General features: G+C 32.9%; 1 protein-coding gene and 1 long non-coding RNA gene across 7 annotated transcripts in view; one reads left to right on the forward strand and one right to left on the reverse strand.

The window, feature by feature from the left end:
• Window positions 1-11155, forward strand: part of LOC149490796 (pseudouridylate synthase RPUSD2-like) — a 376734-nt gene extending 365579 nt beyond the window's left edge. For 4 of the 6 annotated variants that reach the window (XM_089709022.1, XM_089708988.1, XM_089709014.1 and 1 more), the window contains 7 exons: window positions 837-948; window positions 3359-3558; window positions 4897-5094; window positions 6230-6328; window positions 6700-6797; window positions 7085-7297; window positions 7659-11155. In XM_089709022.1, coding sequence (XP_089565148.1) covers window positions 837-948; window positions 3359-3558; window positions 4897-5094; window positions 6230-6328; window positions 6700-6797; window positions 7085-7297; window positions 7659-7733 — 995 coding nt within the window. In that variant the 3' untranslated portion in view covers window positions 7734-11155. The remainder of the gene's footprint in view (window positions 1-836; window positions 949-3358; window positions 3559-4896; window positions 5095-6229; window positions 6329-6699; window positions 6798-7084; window positions 7298-7658) is intronic. The other 2 variants (XM_089709028.1, XM_089708998.1) reach the window with 1 other exon arrangement.
• LOC149490773 (uncharacterized) overlaps window positions 1-24104 on the reverse strand; it is an 819148-nt gene that overhangs the window by 606044 nt on the left and 189000 nt on the right. The window lies entirely within an intron of this gene.

Here is a 24104-nt window from a genome sequence, read left to right on the forward strand (position 1 = left end):
CGATTTCCCTTTTAAATGTGAACTCTTCATCTGTTAGTATTCACGGTGGGTTCGCTATGATCCTTTAAAAGCCTTTGAGTGAGTTGATCTCTCAGTACCCTGGTAATGGACGAACGGCTTAGGAAATCTTTGCCTAACGTTCTATTTTTGTCCGCTTAAATATCAATGTTATTTTCAGCTACTTTGAAATGTTTACGTTTGTGAAAGGGGTTTACTTTATCAAGTATTTCAAGTTGAGGTCGCGACTTTTCAAGATTCTTTACTAGTTGAATTATGAAGCTTTTAATATTAAATTTGCGAGATGAATTTTAAATTTCTCTCAACTCTTAATACAATAAACGTGGTCTTTGAAAGTCTGATTTTCATTTAAGCTCAATGGATTGTAAACAGCAGTTGAATATTGAACGATAAAAACCCTAACGAAATAGCGCCGATAACTGTGGCCGATACTAATTTAAATGTATTAGTTTTCGATTGAATTCTAAATTCTGTTTATAGAAAATGTTCATAAAAATTGGTCCTGCAGCCAATCAACTTTTTTAAGTTTTTCTATTTCGTAAGCTTCATTGAACTGTGAAAGTGTCCTTGTGCATTGACTTAATTATTAATATTTGTTAAACTTGTTGTCATTTTACACAACATATTTACAAAATATGTTAAGTTTTTTTTTTTTTAATATATAAAACAAATTATCAATGCGAGAGCATATTATAGGCTGTACTATCTATGCAATACTTTTGTTGCAATGTCTTTCCTAGACTTGGTAAGGTAGGTAGATACCAATACTACAGTATTTTTCTGAATTCTGCATGACATTGTTTAAATCATTTTATCAGGTCTCCTGTTATTCGGGAGAAGTCCAAAGAAGGCGAGACAGATGGAACACCAGATCAGGAACCGACAAGTGCAGAAGGAATACGTTTGCAGGGTAGACGGGGAATTCCCTGAGTAAGTATTTCCCTTGTTTATAATCTTTGTTATTACTATACTTATGTAGGTTTTATCTGCCCTTATTTAACCTTTAAGCAAAAAAAATTGTCTTTTCACTTTTCTATTCTAGCATCAGAATTATAAGTGCTTTCGTTTGAATAGAAGCGTAGGGTTTCAGTTAACTTTATCCAACTTAGATAATTTTGGGATTTTCTTTAGCGAAATATTATTTGTATTTCTTTGTAGAAGACTCCTTTATGAAGACATTCATAAACTTACCTACCTATCGAATGTCCCATCCCTATTTCGCGTGACCGTTTGGCACCACTTCAACGGTTACAATGTGGTATACAATGTGGACAGGATATAATTTGAGGGCTTTGCCGCTGTCCGACGCTGTCACGTAAGATTTAATGCGTGACCATTACGTGATTACATATTGTCTCGCCGTGACACGCCCTAATATTAATTGTACTGGAGATATTTAACGCTTGCGGTTGGAGGGATTCGCGTGACAGATTAGTTTGTATATCGCGAGGAAATTTGAGACGTTGGGAGTAATGTGTTTTGAGCTAAAGACGGGTAATTAGAACTAAATATCAATAGACTTTCACGCGATGCTTAAATAAGCACAGTTATGCAATACGAGCATACCTTTTTATTGTAAAGTAAATATAACTTTACTAACTATTATAAATCACGCTTCCCGTAGAAGTTGTAGCAAGTTTTGTTCCATATAATAAATAATATCTTATTAATTCTAACTTCACGTTAACTGTCAATCAATCCAATTTTCTTTTGTTACATGTTTTTAATAAACCTATCTTTTCATATAAAACTTTACCATCCTCCTTTTTTATTACCTTCATTATATTATCCATATATTTAAATATCCCTGTTACCTTAATATATATCTAATTAATTTTAAACAGAACATCAGTAGATAACAATATGCCAGCTAGTTTATACTTACATCTGAAAACACAATTTATCTAATTACACATTCGTCCCATTAAGTGATTACACATTGTCTTAACATGAATGTTAATTGCGCTAAGATATTCATTTGCGGCATCTAATCGATTAGCAATGAACCGTGTTGATTGCGTGGCTCTTGTGCGCTGCGTAATTGTAGATGTGTCTATTTGTAATGATAGCTATTGTTCAATCGTTTCTTTTAAATGCTTCAACTCATAGTCGCGTGGTACGGCGATAAAAAATAGGTATTATCTCTAGAACTATCTAGAACCTATTTACATTAGATTTAGAATCTATCTAGGTCATATTACATCCAGTTTTGATCAGCAGTTTCTGTAATTGTCTCATTGAACATAAAAATATCGTGGTGACGAAATTTCGCCTATTAGAACGCGGTATTATCAAATTATATTACAAGAATAAAGAAAAAAACTGTATTAGTAGTAGAAAGTAATAGAACTTATAAACTTAATCAAAATTTATTTCTAAGTAAAATTCAACGGCTACCATAATTATTTTTCTTGAATTGTCATCATCCAATTCTATTTTAGACTACAGGCCCATGTTGAAAAATTTCATCATTTGAACCACCAGGTGACCTATCTAGAACGATATTAGGCCAATAAATAATAAGATTCAGCACTATGTCGTCACTTGTAAGCTGTGCAAATGTGTGCAGATGAGAATTCGAAAGTACAGGTAGAGATTTTTTCCCCTTGTCTCCATGATTTTTGTACGGCGTTGCGGAATAATGGATTAAAAGCAGTATCGAAATAGTATGACATGGTATGACATATTTTCAACATAGGCCTTTAGTCTATTGGACATTAGAATTTCAAGCTTGTAGCTCCCCGGGAATTTAGTCCGATATTGATTTCTGAAACGCTCCGACCGATGAAAAAATGAGCTAACAATTTTTTAACAAAATGTCTGGAACTCACAATGAAAAACAGTCTAGTTGCAAACAAATAATTAATTGTTTTTCACAATATTTTGTTGAAACATTTTTACTTATTCTTTTTTATGAGTAAAGACGCAAGCACTAATTTTATTAGACATTTTCAAAACTTCCAAAATAAACCCTTATCTGATAAAAAAAAAATCAGTATTTGTATTTTACTAGCTTCCGAACAAAGCTCCTCTCGCGCGCTATGAAAACATCTGAAGCACCCTTTATGTAAATCCATTTCTGTACCAAATTTGATCGGATTCGATCCTTTGTCCTCATTAAAATAACATTCAAAAGCACAGCGTGCTATCTTTCGTATGTGACGCTTCGATGCTCCTCGCGAATAATTTTTTTTTATTTGATTTTGAATATGATTTTAATGAGGACAATATCGATAATATTTTGACTATGAAAAATGCTCGGCTCAGCAATATCAGAATTATTCAATAGACGTTGCCATAGCAACCACCTCCAACCCAATTCTAATGATACCCAAATCAGCAGTGAGGAGATCGAGTGCACGGAGCCAATAGAAGTAGTCAGCTACAAGATTGGGGTCTGCAAGGTGTCCCCCAAGGGCAAGGACTGTTCTACTGTGTTTAAGAGACTCGGATACAACACTCGCACGAACACCAGTGTCGTGCTGTGCAAGCCGAAGACTGGCAGGATGCATCAGATCAGAGTGCACTTGCAGTATTTAGGTAAGTTTTATTGCAAGAACTAAAGTTAAAATTTTATTGGACAATTTTGTAGCTTACTACACTCAACAGTTATATTTACGCACGATAAAGTGCACATCTCTATTTGCACAAAAAAATTCCATCACTCAAATACAAAGAAAATCTTTTTAATTCTTTACGAATTACGATAACAAACCTTTGCCCAAAAAAATAAAATTATATACGTTTTTAAAAACCCATAAAGCATTTATAAGTCAGTATTAAAAATAATGTGGCCGTAATATTCTTTAATAAAGCATAATAAACTGTTCCCTTTATACGCCGTTAGCAGTGTATAAGCAATCCACTTACTTTGATATTACGCTCAGGGAGACTAGAGTAATCCCCTTTGCCAAGGATTCCAAGGTTATTTTTAACATAAGCCTCTAAAACTTCTGGCAAACTAACCGCAACGTTGCAAAATCATATCCACTAAAAAAAAACTCTTTTCGCATGCAATCATGGAGTTGGCGAAAAGTTTCTACTTTCGTGTTGCCAATTTTCATTTCCAGCGCTTGTTAAAATTTCTTTTTTAATTTCAACCACTACTCCACACAATGGGTCCACCACTCGTCTCGCTCGATGTTTTTTTAATTCAACAATACCTGTTTTCGCTAGTTCCGTATTATGAAAATGAGTGGCTCGTGAAATTTTAGGCAATTCCCCGTGTTGTTTTGAACGAATGCTCCACGAATGATATTCGGATTAATGACAGAACGTTGCTCGTTCTAAAAATATGCGGTCTTTACAAATACGTGAGTTAACTATTTCATTTATCTAAATACATGGAAAAAACACAGCCTTTGCCTTTTAAATTTATTCAAATCCAAGGTAAACGCAATTAGAAACACATGTACGTTATCTTTTGACATCCACTATTTATCTATTTAAGGTTTACTTTAGGAATTTCTCTCTGCGAAATACTTAGACCTAAATGAACTCACGTATCAGCTATTTTGTTAGGTCGTCTTTAATTTATATGGCTTCTATTAAACATTTTCAATTTGTACATTAATAACTATTTCTCCACGATTTAATTAAGTTACATACTCTGTTGACATCAAGTATGTCCGTAAATACCGTCCGAATATTATGTATTATTTTCATAGTATATTTACAATAATTGTTAAATATCTAAACTTAATTAAAAATTTTATTAAATACACTTATACCTACCATACCACGTACATTATAGATTTATTATAATAGCTGCACATTGCATAAATAATATTTGAAAATAGTCACATGAAACTTCGAAATGTTTATCCTTTTTCATCACACAACTGTAGATTTACAAAACGTAAATTTCCAATTTCACAGGTTATCCCGTAGTAAACGATCCTCTCTACAACCACCCCGTATTCGGTCCACTGCGAGGCAAGGGTGGAGACACGGGCGGCAAGTCTGATGAGGAGCTGGTTAGAGACCTGATCGCGATACACAATGCTGAGAATTGGCTCGGAGTGGACGCGGGGGATGATGATATGCTGTTCTCTAAACCGGCTGCTGATGATAAAGGTGAGTGGTAGACCGTAGACATTAGATGCACATCAAAGGATAAGGGTGCACTCACACACATCAGTCACCGTCAAGTCACCGATGACTGATCGGTGACGGTTTGTGTACGTATCCACAAACATCAGTCACCGTCATGTTGTCCGTCAGTCACGTCGCCGGTTTGACTGAATCATTGAACACATACATCAGGTTAGTGAGTGATTAGACGTGTGTCACGCTAGAGAACATGTAGCAATTGACTGTAGCACGACGCTGACTGAACTGAGACGTGACGGCACCGGGTGAGTGGGGATAAAAGTATGATACATGTATGGAAAGATTATTTGACGTGCCTGACCGGGGACGTCACTGATAGATTTCGTGCCGGCGACTGTCGTGTGGGAACAGAGTCATACTAGAACTATTGATACATATTTTTTTTTAATCCTGTCCGGTGACGTGCCGTGACGGTGACTGATGTGTGTGAGTGCACCCTAAAAAAGACGGGTTGCACTCCGGGAGCGCTGGCAGAAGTGAAAACTTGATTACTAACGTTGAGCATGTTTGATATCCATCCGTCTTACGCTTTTTCGATCAGGTCACGTGTCCTGACGCGAGTTTAAGATTATACCCATTACAGAAAAAGTGCTCAACGCCGCTAAAGAAGTTTTCACTTCAAAAATTAATGTTGGACCGTAGAAAACGAATATTAATTAAAATTAACATTATGATGGCCTGTTCATAGAGGCTAATAATGTATGGTGTACAATTTTTGTACAAATTCTGTAAGAAGCAACTATGGAGTTTCTTGCCGGTTCTTCTCCATAGATACTGCTTTCCGAATCGGTGGTAGATGTAAAAAATGTTATGACGATTCAAAAGTGCTTTTATAAGAAGTCTAATTGAATAAATAAATGTTTGTTTGTTTGTAACATTTATACAGACGAAATCATGTAGAGTATAGGCACGTTTAGGTTCTAGTCAGAGCGTTTCCTTTCGATCGGTCTTTTTTTTAATTAGTCAACCATATCTTTATCTTCTTTTACATAACCTATATTTGATCCAATACCTTCTATATTGTTATTATTCCCATATCTTCTATTTATTTATTTATTGTTGTTTTGTATGATTCTTATCATTTATCATATTGCTATAGTTGGTGAAGACGAATGTGACACGGGACCAGCGTCACGAGAGTCATCTCCGAGATTAGAGTCTCCAGCGCCCGGTTTGACGCCAGCTACTGTTATGACACGTAAGTTTTTTATGAATCATTATTATTGATTAATGACGTATGTATTTGATCTAGTAAAAATCCTGTAAATGTGTAAAAAATAATGTATTCATTCAAAAATAATTATTCTAAATATGCTTATGTATAAAATATCCATATCGTATTCAATTTATTTACAATGTTCAACAATAATAACCTAAGTTCTTAAAACGATCAAAATACAGAAAGTATATATTTATTAATGTTTCTGGTACCATTATACATAAATATTGCTACTACTTTTATTTTAAGTTTTCTCTTTATTCATTGACTGTCACTACAGTATGACTTATCAATTGAATGATGAAAACCTTATATTTGTATTTATTTGAATAATGTGTGTATTACTGTAGCGACGCTAGCAAGTCCGTCGAGCGGTGCGGAGGCGGACGCGTGCGCGCACTCACCCGCTGCGTCACCTAACAGCAACGAAGACTCCAATGATGCTAAGGTATTTATCTAGAAATGTAAAGCTTATGTCACTGGTACATATTTTTTCACATACGTTTCTTTTGTAGAGTTTGATTTTTCTTTGTTAAATTATTCATTATTTTGAAATGATTAAATATTTACTTCATTTGACATCGACTTCCATCTATACAGTTTGTTAATGTATTAAATCTTGCCAACATTACAAGTATTTAGTTTTAGCTGATATTTTGTTAGTATTTCATAAAATTTACTTTTACGTCTTTCATCATAGAACATTGCCTACAATATTTATTTTCCATCATCTAGTCGGAGAAAGTCACAGTAGCCACGCAAACCGGCTGTAGCGCCGCGATTCAAGTGGGGCCCGCTGGGACCCCAGGGTCCGCGGGGTCCACAGTGGCCCAGGTCCCGGGGTCCGCGGAGCCCGCAGTGGACCCGCACTGCTACGAGTGCCGAGTCAGATACAGGGACCCCAGGCCGAGGGACCTAATCATGTATCTACACGCTTGGAAGTATAAGGTATGTTATTACGTAATTAGGGCCGATTTCTTTTACCTGTGTCGCATAGCTATACATTAATTTTGAAGATAAGAAAGAGAAATTAGTAATAATAATTTCACAGACTAAATAAAATTATTGATTATTAAAGAGTTTTAAAACAAATTATTGATTATTTAAAAAACTTCTAGTTACTAAAACTCGTTTCCTTCTATTTGTTTTAAAACACTGGACTGATTGCCAAAAATTGACAATAAAATTGCTATCTGCTACCGAAATTAAAGAAATAGCTAACGCACAATTAATATAATTTCAATATATTTTTTTTAGCAAACAAACCTTAGAATTAGAAACATTTGTAACTATAAATTTTGTATAACAGGGACCAGGTTGGGAATACGAGACGGAGCTTCCACAGTGGGCGAGCGTGGAGTGGGAGGAGCAGGATTGTTCATAGTCACAGCAACTGTCGCCACTGTGGACGCGCCACCTCACATCTCTACTGAACAAGTGATAGTAAAGATCCAGAAGACATTGAACACATACAACTGACTGATAAACATAGTGAAGATCCAGAAATTAAAGGTGACGTCATTTTAGACCTTAATACACATATTAATAAAGTTGATTTTAAAGTTGTTAAACATAAACATGAGGTTGTTGAAAATGAATGTGATGATATTGATAAACAACGCGCTCTCAGTGGAGTCGAAGCAGATACCGATAATCATCTTGGCTGTTATAAAGTTGAAGACGTAAGTTTTGTAATTAACGTAAGATTAGATGTAAGTGTACCCTTTTCGTTTGGTGAGTTATTTGCACTTTCTGATTGTTTTCTCCTAAATTTTTGTAGACGTTCGTTTCTAACGTTTACGTTTTATTTAAGGTTTAATCCGTTCAGTTCCTATGTTATGTCGGGCCTAAATGTTTCGTCAAGCTTATTGTAGATATAGTGTTGTAATTTTGTAAAAAAATATCAGTAATATTTTAATAGATCGCTTTAATATAGCAGGGTGTTAATAATACACACGAGTATAAGATCATCACGGCTATTGTATTTTTTATAGAGATTTTTGTTCTGTCTCTTTCGAATTAGCAGTTATTATTATTCAAAATTGTTTTTTGTTCGATGAAATCTGGACCACTATTAAAATTTCGTAGTAAATATAATTATTAAAATATGACCACTGTTTAAACAAGAATAACATCTAAATAAGATTATTAGGTAATATAAATATGAAAGCGTAAAATATGTAAAATAAAAATTTTCGTCACTTTGGCTTCCATAGTGTTTGAGTAGTGAAACAATTTGTAAATATTTGAAAAATTCAAAAGATTTTTATACTTTAGTAAATGTTTACGATATCAACATTGTTATCAGATTCTTTGTTATTTGCGTCCTTTGTTCAGTTTTCTTCATTAGACCGTTTCGATTTCGCATTAATTTTTTATTTCTTATCAATTACAGCGATATTTTCTAGTTTTCTATTTATCATAACCAAAGTAACAGCGGAGGTTTTCTCCAAAGATATTTTAATATCAAGTAGTCGATCATTTATAGTCAAAGCAGCACATTTAAAGACACTTAGTTTTTTTAACATTAAGTTTGCGTGTTATCGTTTAAGAGGAACCAATTTTAGTTTTACGCGTTTTATTTGGATTGTTCTTAAACCGTAGGTATATGATATTCGTGTATAACGTTAGCAAGTATTATAATAAAAGACAATTCTTACTGTAACTTTGATAAAAATATTTTCACGAGCTTTCAATAAATTAATTCTATGGAAATACATATATATTTTTCGTACTTTTAGTGTAGACGTAGCGCGTATCTGTCTTTCTGTTGTATTTATGCAATGATGGTTTGGTGTAAGTGGTTTTGAGTAACGATTAAGTTTTAGCATTCACTGCGTCTTCGCTTACTTTTTTCATTGATTTTCACTTTGTTCGTATGTCAGCATCTAAACTTGTAAAGAACTCATATTTGCGAAAGAAGAAAAGTTCTGGATTAAAATTTGTCAATTTATTAATCGTGATGTTTCAAAGGTATATATTAAAGTTACAAAGTCTTAAAAAGGTTGACCTTTATGATCGTAGAATTTTGCAATCCATCTAAAAGTAGCTCAAAGGATCATACAATCTTGCTTACGTAAACCGTCAGCAAATAGTTTTTTTAATGCCCGAACAAAGTGGATTTCAATGTTAACTCTGCTGCCGATAGCTGTCCTGTACATACGCTAAATGTGCCATCAGATATACGTTTTCCATCATACAATCTATCTGTTTTGGGAACAACTCTTGTAATTAGTAAGAATTAAAATATTCGTAGTACCGTTCGCTTGTTTAGAATGTTCAATACTGTTTTATTTTGGAAATGTTTCCTACTGAATACTGTTTTCAATCATTTGTTTTATTACTTGTGAGTCATCTTGAAGTTCTCTTAAATAGTCGAGATCATGATATCCAATATTAGTTACGTTGGCACATCATTGGATATGGTAATGTAAAGAGGTATACAGTGGCATATCACCTTAGCCAAGCCTATTAAATGTCGTAGTCGAATAGGCTTCGCGTATTGTTGTATTTTTATAGTTTGTAAGTATTTGTTCATTGTATGTATTACTAAGCGTTTATGCTGTGGGATCGCCTCACACAACCGTTTCTCTTATTTTACGAGTATATCAAAACACCTTTTTGAACGCTTGGGCGGTTTATTTATTTGTAAGAAATTTTCATGTGCCTTCTGAAAATAATAAAAAAAAATTAATATTGATAAAATTGTGAACGTTTTTCCGTACGGTTTTTATGTAATTAAAGGTAAGTAGGGTTACATTCGGATATCGAGTTTGCGTGGTGGTCGAGAAACGAAATTTTATCCGATTCTCAATATATTTTGACAATATTTGAAAAGCCAATGGTGAATTAGTCAGAATTGTTATTTTCTATATCGATTAGTGTTTTCTTGTCACCAACAAACTCGAACTAGGCACAATTTTGCACATGATATGTTGCATTGTTTTTAACAATAATTATTAATTGAATACCGGAGTGCCATGCCGGCTTGATAAGGAACATTTGTAACGCTGGACTTTACTTCACAGATAAAAAATATATTTTACAAATTATTTTATCAATCAATTTACAATGTTTTGTTTATATTACATTATATATACGTTGCCCTTTGGATTGAACAAGGTTAAATTTATAAGTGATCATTTATTTTCTCTTCAAAAGGACTTTTAAGTCATCCTTTCATTGTGTGACACACGATCAATCGCTTCTCAGGTTCCCAGACAGAATTGTGTGCTAACGATATCAATGCTGTATAAGTGCTTTATTGAAAAAACTTATCTTTAATGCCTGGAGTTCTGGTATAAAAAAGGTATTGCGAAGGGTAAAAGTGGAATTATATTTGGCATTGAAGGCATTACCTACCTATTTGTGTGGCAATGTTTTATATAAGTTTCTAGTAAATCTCTTGAACGCTATTCTTAAGTTTGTAAGAGATAAGCTGCAACAACATTTACAAGAATTTTGTGTAATGTGATATTTTACTGGGAGAAAGCATAGAAAATTGTTATGGTGTTCCGCAGGGAGTATTCTAGGGTTCGAACTGTTTCTTAATTATGTAAATGAAAGATCAAATGTTAACTAATTTATATGTCTATTAAATGATGTTTTAGTTATCTGTGAAGTAGAGCAAGCGACTGGCACTAGCCGATTATTGATTGTTTTATTTTTCAACGAACAATGAAAGACATTTGTTATTTTATATAAGTATTTGGTAATTAAGATATATTAGCGTTTCCTTCTTTAGATACGTGTTGTAATGATTCATGTTTCCACATAAATTTAATTAGAATAAACTTCATCATTGAATTTTATTGTTTTATTTATTCCTGACCTTATTACCTGAACTGTGCTTCAATAAGTAAGTATTAAGTAAATACTATACACGATATTTCCCTAAACATTACTGAAATGTGGTAATAAACACATTTTGTACAAGATACATTTATTCAGAACATTTGCTGCTTAAACAAAGACATAAATTGTGTCTGTCAATAGCAACTATTTATTATATAAATACTGTACCATATTATTGATTTGCATGGAGGTGAATAAGGATCCAATTTCTAAGAATTTTGGCGTAAAATACCACAACCACTGTATTGATTTTTAGCTCTTTAAATTAGACCTGGAAAACATTAATCTATTCGGTTTTAATTAATTCTTATACATGCTCCTTACAACAAACTAAGCTCAAATGTCAATTCGAGAAATGTTAGAGCGTTTCACACAAAACAAAACACTACTAAAACATAGGAAACTTATTATACTTGCTGATATAAACGCATCTCACGAGACCGTCTGGTGACACTCTATGTGTCAATGTGATTGAAGTACAATTCATATGCTAATTTTGAATCTGTAAATCTATTTATTTGCAACAGTCTATACGATTCTTTATCAATTATACAATAGGAATTAACATACCAAGTCTAATCTATGCACTATTCTGGTTAAAAAAAAAACATTTTATTGGAAAATGTGTCGAATTCTAAACACATTTCGAATATATTATTCGAAATCCATTTGCAATTATACCTACTCGTAGGTAACAGCTCTTTTGAAGATGAATCAAATTCTTTAAACGTGCTGAAAAAAGATGAAAATAATAAAATTTGGATAGGTACTGTTACATTAAAGTTATCGTTCAAATAGCAACACAAATCATTATTAATATTTTTGCCCATGACCTAACCTAACCGGTTAATTTCTGAAACGCCTGACCGATTTTGATGAGGCGTTCACTGATAGATAAATGATATTATCAGGAAAATCAATAACAGCACACATTTTATTAAATATTATCCACCTACTACCTAACTACCACATATTAATAAATAATTAGATACCTACTACATCAAGTACCTACTACTAACGTAGGTACTAAATTTATTAGAATCGAAAGCTTTAAACCGTTTAAATATCATCAGTTTAACTATATCTTATACAAACCTGCACAAACACTGTCTAATTTCCACATTTGGTGTTGCAGCATTGTTCGTTCATTCATTACCATAAATTATTTCCCCGCATCTGCAGCGTGAACAACTTACGAAATAGGGTACTATCATCGTTACCCTTTTATTTTGTTACCAGCTTTCCGCCCGCGGCTTCGCCCGCTTTGTCTAAAACATAGTAAATCATATACTAAAACCTTCCTCTTTAATCACTCTATCTATTAAAAAAAACCGCATCAAAATCCGTGGCGTAGTTTTAAAGATTTAAGCATACATAAGGACATAGGGACAGAGAAAGCGACTTTGTTTTATACTAGGTATGTATGCATGTATCTAGTGATACTGGAAACATTACAATGTAGCAAAATGTTTTCTTGTATCGATAACTTTTATTTAAATTACTTTTCATAAAAGTGCTATAATATGGTAAAAAATATCTATTAAAAGTATGAGAGTGTAGAGAAGCAAAAAATTTCATGCTTTTATTTCGTTTTTACAATTTTCTAGCTGACTCGTGCCCACTTTGCTTGGCGTAAAACAATTTGGTCTTAGCTATTTTTGCACCGTAAGGAGCGAATTTCCTAAACTACTTGCTAAATTTTCAGTTTCTTATACTAGTAAACAATTATATTTTTCAAATTCAAATTATACAAATGTTATCTATAATATAAATACAATTATTTCATCCATAAATCCACATGAACATTACTAACAAATTGTCCAAAAGTACATATAATAAACACAATAATATTTAAACACAACACATTTTAAATAATTTATTCATAATAAAGAACTACTGACGTCATTATTTTTAATGGAAAGTGGTCATTAGTAACAAAATGGAAACAAAAGTTCAAGCTATTTCATTTGTATTTTATTCTGCATTCACAAATTAACAAATATTATTCGTGCAGTTATTATCTTCGCAACAAATTGGGAGAAACATTAGAAATGCGTAAATTACTAAAAGCTATAAAAATAACAATAAAGCGGTACTTGAGAGGGTAGAGTTATTTCGGGGGTCTATCGAAGTTTGTTTACTCCAAATTGAAAATACTATTCTTTATTTAATTCTAGTTTTCGTAGAGTAAATTCGGTATTTACTAAACTTCCTCTGTCTATCCGTCTGTCTGTCACAGAGCTTTACAGCTGATAGCATCTAGGTCTTACTGCTATTTGAATTTTTCAGTATTTATTTATATAACAACGAATATGAATTAAGTAGTTCAACGGAATTAAAATTTGAAGAATATAATTTAAGAAACATGTGCACTACTGAATTTAACTATAAAAATATCCATTTTTGATTATTTGGTTATTATTAAGCACAAAAAAGAGCGTATGTGCCGTGTCAGAAGTGAAACTTCTATGAAAAGATTCAAAGATAAAAAAATCGTCGCCTTTTTCCATGACGTGACGTGTCATGATGCGACCTTAAAAATTTACTCTCAACGCGCCTAAAGAAGTTTCACTTCAAAATGTTATACGCATTTCCTCTTACGAATAGAAACGAAAAAATTTTTAAAATCTCCGTTTGAAATAAGTCGAAAAAACGGATTAATTCAAGGCAAGAGTACAGGTAGCGAAAAGTCAACAAGAGGCCGTAAAATGGCTATTAAGATAGGGTAAATGTAACGAAGGCACTCCACTGAATTTTCTATTTATTCGTGTTTTATTTCAATAAATACCAATTATACTTAATTGCCCTATATTGTTTTATTTGTAAAGAGTTTCTTTGATGTTTACAAACAATACTTTTATATTCTGTGAGTTTGATTTAATTGTCATAATATAATATTACTAACTCAAATGAGAAAGCAGCAGTTTTGTAACAATTTCAGTTTTGAAGGAAAATTAAATAAAGTTACTAAAAGATGGGTTAAAACAAACATTAAGAAATAATTTTGAAAACAAAAGCTATAAAGAGTGTCGATTGTGTTGTCGACCAAAATCTATTTTACATTATATCTTACCACTAGCTGCGCCACGCGGTTTTACCCGCACTGCTCCGCTCCTGTTGGTTGGTGATGATATATGTATTGTCTTTTTATTAGCCTTCCTCGATAAACGCGCTATGTAACATCAAAAGAATTTTTCAAATCGGACCAGTAGTTCCTGAGATTAGCGCGTTCAAACAAGCAAACAAACTCTTCAGCTTTATAATATTAGTACTAGTATTGATTAAAAAAAAATATAGTGCCACTGCAGTAATTTTAATAGATTTAGCTATACGTTAACAGTGTAACCTACCGCAGTAACACGAATTTTTAGTACGTATAATCAACATTTATCAAACAAATATGTTTGGCACAAGTTTCTAAAACACCAAAGTTATAGCAGAATAATCTACCGACATTATACTGAATTTAAAAGCAAATAAAACCTTAAAGGAACGATTGTTCATAATACCTTCAGTTGTAAAATTCATTTTTAAGGGCCCTATGCCTCAATTTTATTTGGGGCCTCTAAAGGATTTTTCGTTCGTATTTTTTTTTTTGTTTTTATTGGTAATAGGGAAGCGCTTGACCACAATCTCGCCTGATGTTAAGCTGAGATGTGGTCTAAGATGGAACGCGCTTCCCTAGAAGGTACCTGTTCACTCTACGCTTGAAGACCCGCATATTGTACTCGTCGGGGAACACAGACTCAGGAAGCATGTTCCAGTCCCTCGCGGTTCGGATAAAGAATGTAAAACCGAACCGCTTAGTCCGGGTACATGGAACGTCCACCATTTATGGCAATGCCTAGAATCTGTGCGCCTCGACGATCACATATAATATTTATTTATTTATTTCATCGAATATTTCACATCCTTAAACAATAAACATATTCGAGAGAGATTTGTCAGAAATAATTTTAGAGAAGTGATGCTTATAGAGAATATGTAATACCTAGTGTATGTTTTATGTATCAATTTATAACGATTATGGAACTCATAACACAATACTTATGTTTATCAATGATAATAAATACTTGTGATCTACGTTTATAGAAATTTTGTATAATATTAATCGTTTTAGACTGGTATCAGCAAGTATTGGCACATGTATCGTATTATTGCACGTATGTTATATTATAATATTATCGCGATACGTACAGTGTTAAGTTTAATGAACACACAACGGAAAACAGAAGAGTTTAGTCAGTAGTCCCCTGTTTTCTGGACAGTCAGACTTTGATACCACCCTAAGTTTTGCCTCTGGAGAATTGGTAAAGCGTATTTCGTCGATGAGCAACACTCGTATAAAAAATCTAGGGCCCTATAAAGCATAAATCCCTACCTGTGGCCACCAATAGCAATTTTGAAGGTATCCTGTAAACACGGGTTAAGTTACGATACCCAGTAATTTCACCGCGATGGAAATTTATATTTTCCAACCCGGTGCTTTATTACTGGACTTATTTTATGGCTTTTAATAATATGATGAATGTTTTCATGTCGAAGAGAAACGTGTACGAAATTTGATTGCTTCAAACTTTTATAGTTTTCACTTTATTAGACGCTCCGATATGAACTGAGTCTTTGGTCTTATTTAGTTATGTTTAAACATTGTATGTATTTTATGTACGAATGCATATTTGCAATAAAAGAAATGTGGTAGTTTATTTTAACAGGTAACCAGGATATTCTTTAGGCATATCAGTAAATATACTGATATTATAATATTAATCCAAATTTTCGACAAAACAACAAAAATGCAGCAAAATTTCCGTATTTATACATACCTATTCATGATTGAATTCATTATAAAATGATGAAATTCCTGTGTCAACTTAAATTTTCCCCATTAATTTTAAGTAATTAACGGGGGCAACAACATTTTGATTATGAAATATGCTGCCTACGAAAATGTTATTGAAGGTTTATTTATTAACGAATTTTATACACAATATTTTCTCCTGAATGTGCGTTCATTATTTGCTTTTCAAACTATAATATCGTTTAGAAATTAAGAAAAATCTATACAATATTAAAATTGAGATATTTTCATATTATTACGACATAGTCAAGAATGGATAGACAGACATTTATAATTTTTAGTTCGTTGAATTTGTCTCCACTTTATATCAATAATCAATTAAAACTATTAGAAATTTTAAGAAATTCCATTTAAAAGGATAAGGCGCGACTACAACGTATACCAGTAAAAGAAAAACCTGACAAACAAATACTATCGTTCTTTTGATGTCACATTCAAGAAGAGTGTAATTAAGAGCCTTGGCACAAATCTATTACGCATTACTTATTATACATTCAATTAATTATAGTTCGCAGTCACACTTAACCCCTTTGAGCGATAATTAAGGTATGCTCTCTTACCTTGACTTACGTATTAAGTATGTTAAGTATGCACATTAAAGGAATAAAGAAGGAATTTTTCAAGATGCTGAATGGCCAAGTATATAAAAAATTAAGTACCTACGTACCTATATAATTTTTATTGAATCGAACCGTTGAAATTAAAAAAAAAGACGGGTTGCACTCCGGGAGTGCCAGCAGAAGTGAAAACTAACGTTGAGCATGTTTGATATTTTGGAATGGTATCCGTCTTACGCTTTTTCGATCAGGTCACGTGTCCTGACGCGAGTTTAAGATTTTATACCCATTACAGAAAAAGTGCTCAACGCCGCTAAAGAAGTTTTCACTTCAAAAAGACGGGTTGCACTCCGGGAGTGCCGGCAGAAGTGAAAACTTGATTATCCGTCTTAAGCGCGTCACACACGGTGAAGATACTATAATATTTTATCTTAAGATACTATAATATTTTATACGTACACACAAAATTTCTGCAGGGGTCTTAGTACGCAATGACAAAAAGAAAAATGATGGTCAGAACGCTGATACCGGATACCTTAAGATACTGTAATATAAAATATTACAGTATCTTAAGATAAAATATTACAGTATCTTCACCGTGTGTGACGCGCTTTACGCTTTTTCGATCAGGTCACGTGTCCTGACGCGAGTTTAAGATTTTATACCCAAGCCGATAAAGAAGTTTTCACTTCAATAAACATCTTAAAACAAAATCACTACAAAACAAAGTCGCTTTCTCTGTCCCTATTTCCCGATGTCCCTTTGTATGCTTAATCTTTAGAACTACGCAACAGATTTTGATGCGGTTTTTTTTAATAGATAGAGTGATTCAAGAGGAAGGTATATAATTTATTAGGTTTAGGCAAAGCAGGCGAATCCGCGGGCGGTAAGCTAGTAGAACTATAAAAATAAACTATTCGTTCGTATAATTTTAATTGATGTAGCTTGTTCGCGTAGAAGGTAAATGATATCATTTTGTAGATATTTATGTAAGCATAACTATATATATTTCATACTCGACTATGATAAATACGCTACGTCTCTTCTCGTTACACGAATATTTTCCAGCAAAATAACATCGTCATATTAACGTAATATTTACTAAAAGTATCACATTTCTATGACAACATTTCGTATCATTTTCCATTAAACTCCGCCATCTTGATCAAAGATTTCAACGTCTGTTATCGTTCCAATTACGAATCTAAAATTCGAATTGCCAACTGTCGGTTTGTGGCGGGAAACGAACCAATCGCAATTAGCTAATGAACGGTTTTGGAGGTTATTCCGACCAATCAGCGTCGTTCAGTGTGTAGTGCGAGTTTTTAAATGTTGCTTTTGATACTTTATCAAGTTTTAACAGATATGAATGTTACTATATTAGGAAGTAAGTGTACGTAACGTCTATAATTAATTATCCAATTAAGTGACTGTATTTTTTTAATAAAAAGAGTAATGTGAAGATTTTTTTTATTTTACTAACTACCCAATATTATTATTTTAAAAGAAAATACATTCTAAATTAAGATTAAACAAAAAGAGGCTTTATTTAAGTAGTCTTATGTTTTTAAAGAATAGCCTCGCTCTAAAGAACCACATGTATGTTCATCTCTTCATGTCATGTTCATCTCTGTGAAAGTACAAATAGGTATGTAAACATTTATTAAATCAATACAGATACAAAGAACCAATTAATTCAAAACAGATCTATTTAACGCTCAACTGAAACTGTTTACGTTGCCACTCCGCATACGTAGCACGTTTGGTGCAAATTGTATGCAGAACACGTCATTCACCGGCGAACGCTTGAATGGCAATGAGCCGTCACGAGTGCGCGCGATTTAACAACTACCCTCGAATTGCATATGTAGGGAATGACTGAGTGGTTTATGTATGAACTAGCTTACTAGTTGCAGGTGCAATAAGATTTTGTGGCAACTTTGCCAATTAGATAGACATGTATAAATAGGTGGCATTTAATTGTATGTAATTGTAATATTACTTCTTGATTTTTGAAATGAATTTTCTTAAAGCGCATTGAAAGTAAAATTTCAAGCTCTTGTCATGGCAATACCGTTACGTCCGTGTCATGGAGTAAGGCGATGATTTTGGTATCTTTGAATCTTGCCAAAGAAGTTTCACTTCTGACACGTATGCTCAGTACATACGCTCTTTTTTTAACCGTACTTACTTTTTTTTGAAGCAACAGATGATAAGAATATCAGAAATAAAGAAAAGATTGATAGAGATGAGAAGAATAGATAGATAATTGGAAAGTAATGTAGAAAGAGAAAATCCGAAATTCAAGCTATCTGATAGAAGCCATTGCAAATTAACATGATCTAACATAAATTGAACTGGGAATTTCTCATCAAGCCATGACAGTCCATTAAAACCTTTTAAAACCGCACCAATAATTCGGAAATGGGATTTTTTTTATCAAAAAGGTCCGCCATTAGGCATTCAAATGATCCCAATCAGGGGACCATCAATCAAGCAGTCTTTGTCAAGAAATGTTATATCCGTCGCGGAAATCGAGTTAGTTATAGGTGTCGATTACAAGAATGGTGGGCTAAGTTATAAGCTAAAACTTTAACCAAATATAGCTAGAAAATTTTACTTCACATATTGAAAAGAACAATTCTTTTTAGTTCTTACATGCCTGTTAAAGTTTATTGCATTACTGAACCGATTCTATGACTAATGATTGTTCATTATGAACGAGTACGACGGAACGAGTACGTTGGAGAATAAAAAAAAATTCGCTCACGATACCTATATATGTTTTTTTTTCCAACAATTTGCGCTTTAGCTTTACTATTTTCGTGAATTGCTGCTAATTTTAAAGCAAAAGTGTATTCTCTTTCTTTATTTACAAGAAAGGCGGAAAGTTTAGTGCAAAATTGGTGAGTACCAGATTCTAACCGAATCATTCGGGAAATAACATCGTAGTCACTTATAACTTGGAACAAACGTCTGTTGAACAAAGCGGATATGAATAAATTCCCGGAACAAGAGAACCTTATCAGTTTCAAGGAAGTTAACAGCGAAACTTCGCGTAATACCTACTATTTGGATATTAACTTTCGTTCACGCGATATTGTAGCGCCTGGCCAAATTTTATGAGCAATGATTGCGTGCTTTAATCATTGCTATATTGTGCGTTACGGAAATAAATAAGACTCAATATTGTAGAAAGTATGATATTACAAACTATGACAGACCAAAACACTATAATTTGGAAAACTGCAGAATCTTATAAATGTAAAAGATGAGGATGTGTGTGTTTATGATTAAGTATTTCACGCGAAAGCCACAGAAATTTATCTTTATTAAAAAACTCTTTTTCCAAACTCTTATTCCACCCAAATTTCAATTATATCAATTTATAATATTTCTGTCTATAACATGATAATATTATCATAATATAATATGAGAAAAAAGCCTCATGTACAATGTACTCAAACTGAAATTGTAACTAAAATTGTATATTTTTATGGAACAAATAAAGCTTTATTTATTTATTTTTTTATTTTATAATATGAGAAACATATTACTTGCATATTAAGCCCTACCATAAAATGCAGTGATTTTATCATAATTCCATTCCCATAAAGTCCATAAACCATAAGCTGAAAACAAACTACATGACAGAAACCAATTGTAAGAAAACTTGAGATAGTTCAAAGCGAAAGAAACTCACTTGAACTAGTAGCAAAGTACAAATTCGTCTAAATACATTTTCTTGTTCCAAACTTCCCCATTTACGTGTTTCGTTGTTCATTTACAAAGTACAAGTCAGATGCATTGCGTGAATTCGAACTTTTTCCTTCGCCTGAAAGTAAAAAACTTCGAAATTAATTAATTATTCGATTGTCTGACGGCTCCTTTGTTCGCGAAAGTTCTAGAAAAATTCCCGTTCTCTGATTTTATTTAGAACAATAAATGGTTGCTTTTTCATTTTTTACATAAGCAGTTTCACCTCGAAGTTTTTATAATATAAATAAATAAATAATATGTAATTATTTTTAATTTTATACGTAGGAGTAATGTTTTAAAGTTTGGATGTGGATATTTTCTTTTAGCACTGTTCTGAACTGGAAATATATTGTAGCATTGAAATAGACTCGACATCGAAGAATAACATTTTAACAAATTTAATTTAAAAATAATAATAAGATTAAAATGGTTATTACTTTATCATCTAAAGGTTTATCTAGCCATTATTAATATCCAACAACTTGCTTTTATTTTTTAAAAGGCGCACAAAATTGCATACAACATAAAACCACGGGTAATCGTTTCTAGAAAATTCTACCGACGGATAAATGTTTAAAAGCCATTCTATGCTCGGGACATGGATTTGCTCCCCAGTTAAATTGACGATGTTACTAATTCACGTACTGGGACCACGAATCGCGTGTTGGAAACTTTCATATACGAGCTTTTACGGGTTTGTTTGTTTATTTGCCTTGCTTTCAATGTGTTATTATCAACAAATTCATTTTGTAATTGAAATTGTTTATAAAAATGCAATATCTTCCGTTTACTTTTATTCATTCTGCCACAGGTACTGCTATCTGTCTAGCTTTATTAGTTTTTTTAAATGTATCCTGGAGCGTTTTTTTGTGATAATGATTGTGTTTTATATTTTGAACCTATATAACCTTATAATAAACTGTAGGGACGCTAGGGAACACGCCCACCCTAGATGCAGGGCCCTTCATATCGGGTAGTGTAATAAGCCTTTATAAGGGGAGTCTTCCGTTAGTGCCGAGCGATGGTCTCTCCACTCCACACAACTTATTTTCAGTTCAGTACCTACCTAAAGTCTTCTTGTATTAAACTCCTAGTAGCCACAACAATTACCTTTATCTACAGTAATACATTACCGTGTATGTAGTATCTTACACGATATATAGTTGCAATACCATAGCCGTTTGTCTCACATTATCTCACAACAAACATGCTGAGCCAAAACTGTGACTTATTCACTATACGTGAGGTCAGCTGGACTTAATAAGGGCTGTGTATCACACCGTTGGGAATTGCTGTACACTCGTATGTATATTTTATAGAACTATGAATATGTTCCGTGCTTTGTAAACTATATAAAACTAGTTTAAGTGTTTCTAACGTATCTTCTTCAAAACATATTGACTATTTTTTGTGTTTTCGAAAATAGGTCGTTAAAAATAATATGTAAGTATGTGAATTGAGATCTATTTAGAAGATTGCTTGATATATTTAATTACCTTCACAGTTTAAACTTTACATAGCCAGTAAAGGAAAAAAATATTTTTACTTGCAACCAGTTCATCAATAGGTAAATGAAAATAAAAACATTCATAATATAAATATTATAATTGGTATAATATCAATGCCATGAATATTCAGAAAGTTGAAAAATATAAATATTAAAATTTTCCCATTTCAATTAAAACAATTGTTTGCAAAAGAGACATTAAAAAGTTTACAAATTCCACCCATTTCAATAAAGTTTGCGTCAACAATGAATATTCAAAAAGTTGTAAAACTAATTATTTCTATGTACGTCTACCACATCGATCTAGTAGTTACCTTGTTGGAATACCTAGGTACTGATTGAAAATTACCTTATAATATTCATTTCGGTGTAACATACGGCCAAGATTATGCAGCTATCAGATTACAGAAAAAAATGCACACGCCTGTAAAATATTGAAACTAACAATTCAGGATTACCGAACGGCCAAAGTTTTACTTTATCAAATTTTAACGTAAACAGCTGTTCGGCCATACTGTTTACAGCTTACGGTGTAAGTCTTTGTGTTACATATTATGAAACTGCATTACGTTGCAGGACTTTTTATACGGTTTAAATTGGGGCGTATTCCATACTTATATCACAGCATGGTATAAAATTTTGTCTATAGAATTGAAGAGAAGAAATAGGGTTAGGAATTGTCCTAACCCACAAATTATCTAAAATATTGTATTAACTATTAAGTATGTACTTACAAGCTTTCCACCCGGCCTGGAAACGGGCATCTGCTGGGCGGGACACGCGGTAGAGGGTGAAGCTAATAGAAAGCGTGTAAAAACATAATCACACTTATAAATTATAATATTTATAATACGGATAAAAAATTATTTGTTGGTAGCTTTTTTTGCGGGGATAAAATCTGGATCATTAGATAGATCTGCGCTTTTTTTAACGTTATTTTAATGAAAACAATGTCGAAAATAGTTTGACAATGAAAAATGCGCTGCGCTGCGCTTCGTCATATCGGCGCCGGGCCTAATTATCCAAAAATCCATTTCACTATTCCTGAAAATAAAATTGAATATTATTCCTCATAAATAAGAAATAGCGAAATAACTAAAGTAAAAACGAAATTATCAAGAGACAAGTCGGTTTTGTTTGTACACGCCCTCTGGGAGTCAACTTTAATATTTTCAGCGGGTTACATTGTATTGTCTGCTATAAATGTATAGTAATTAGGGTTTTGTTTGTACAATTTTTGGTGAAACAATTTGCTAGGTACTTGTTATGTGTTGTGAGGAGGATATAAATTTTTTCTTTAAAATACACAATGACAGGACTTTTAAATTGAATAAGGCAATGATGTAGAATGATATGTCTGACTAATCGAGGCAAGATTGGGATCTTCGCAAATTAAATTATTATAAAATATTATAGATCTAGTCTAGTTAGGTACATAGTAAAAAGTCACGAAAAATATAAACAGCTTGGTAACGTTCGATTGTCTTAAAAGTTTATATCTATCTTCATGTCAAATTTTATCCTAATCAGTTCATCCGCTCACGTGTGAATCTTCGAAGAACACAAAGCTTTAACATTTATAAGCTATTTCCAAAAAAACAAATACAAATACGAAACGATCAATACTGGCACCATAGAAACAGCCAAATAGCAACTAAAAGGACACAATAAACCCTCTACTCTCTAGTGTTAGCCGTAATTATTATTCCGTGTACAGAGGCCCGTCATTTGATTCCGACAGCGCCCTCTGGTTGCCATCATGTAAAACCCTCGTTCGCATAACAAATGCTGCAAATTTGAATTTTGAACCCGATGTCAATCCACAGATAAAATATAGCGGGAGATATTTTGACATTCAAATGTCAGGATGGTGGTCATTAAAGCGGCTTGAAACACAGAGGAATTTTCGGTAGAAATTGACATTACTTACTTGTGGTTCTTTCTCGGGTATCTCGTCTTCTTTACAAGATTTCTCTACAAAAATAATAAATAGACGGCATAGAACAATTTAGCTTTATTTTACAAAGATTGATTGGAAAGTAATTCATGACTCTCATTGTTAAAGGAAAACCCTTGAAGAGCGTAAACGGCAATATGATATCTATTTTAAACTAGCGGTCCGCCCCGGCTTCGCCCGTGGTACATGTTTACGTTTTCTCTACATAAGAACCATCCTCGTACTTCCAGGAATATAATAAAAAAAGAATTATCGAAATC

Source organism: Colias philodice, chromosome 2 (genome assembly GCF_061535455.1).
Source record: "Colias philodice isolate Cphi_HAF_F1 chromosome 2, ilColPhil1 Martin Lab GWU primary, whole genome shotgun sequence".
Taxonomy (NCBI): domain Eukaryota; kingdom Metazoa; phylum Arthropoda; class Insecta; order Lepidoptera; family Pieridae; genus Colias; species Colias philodice.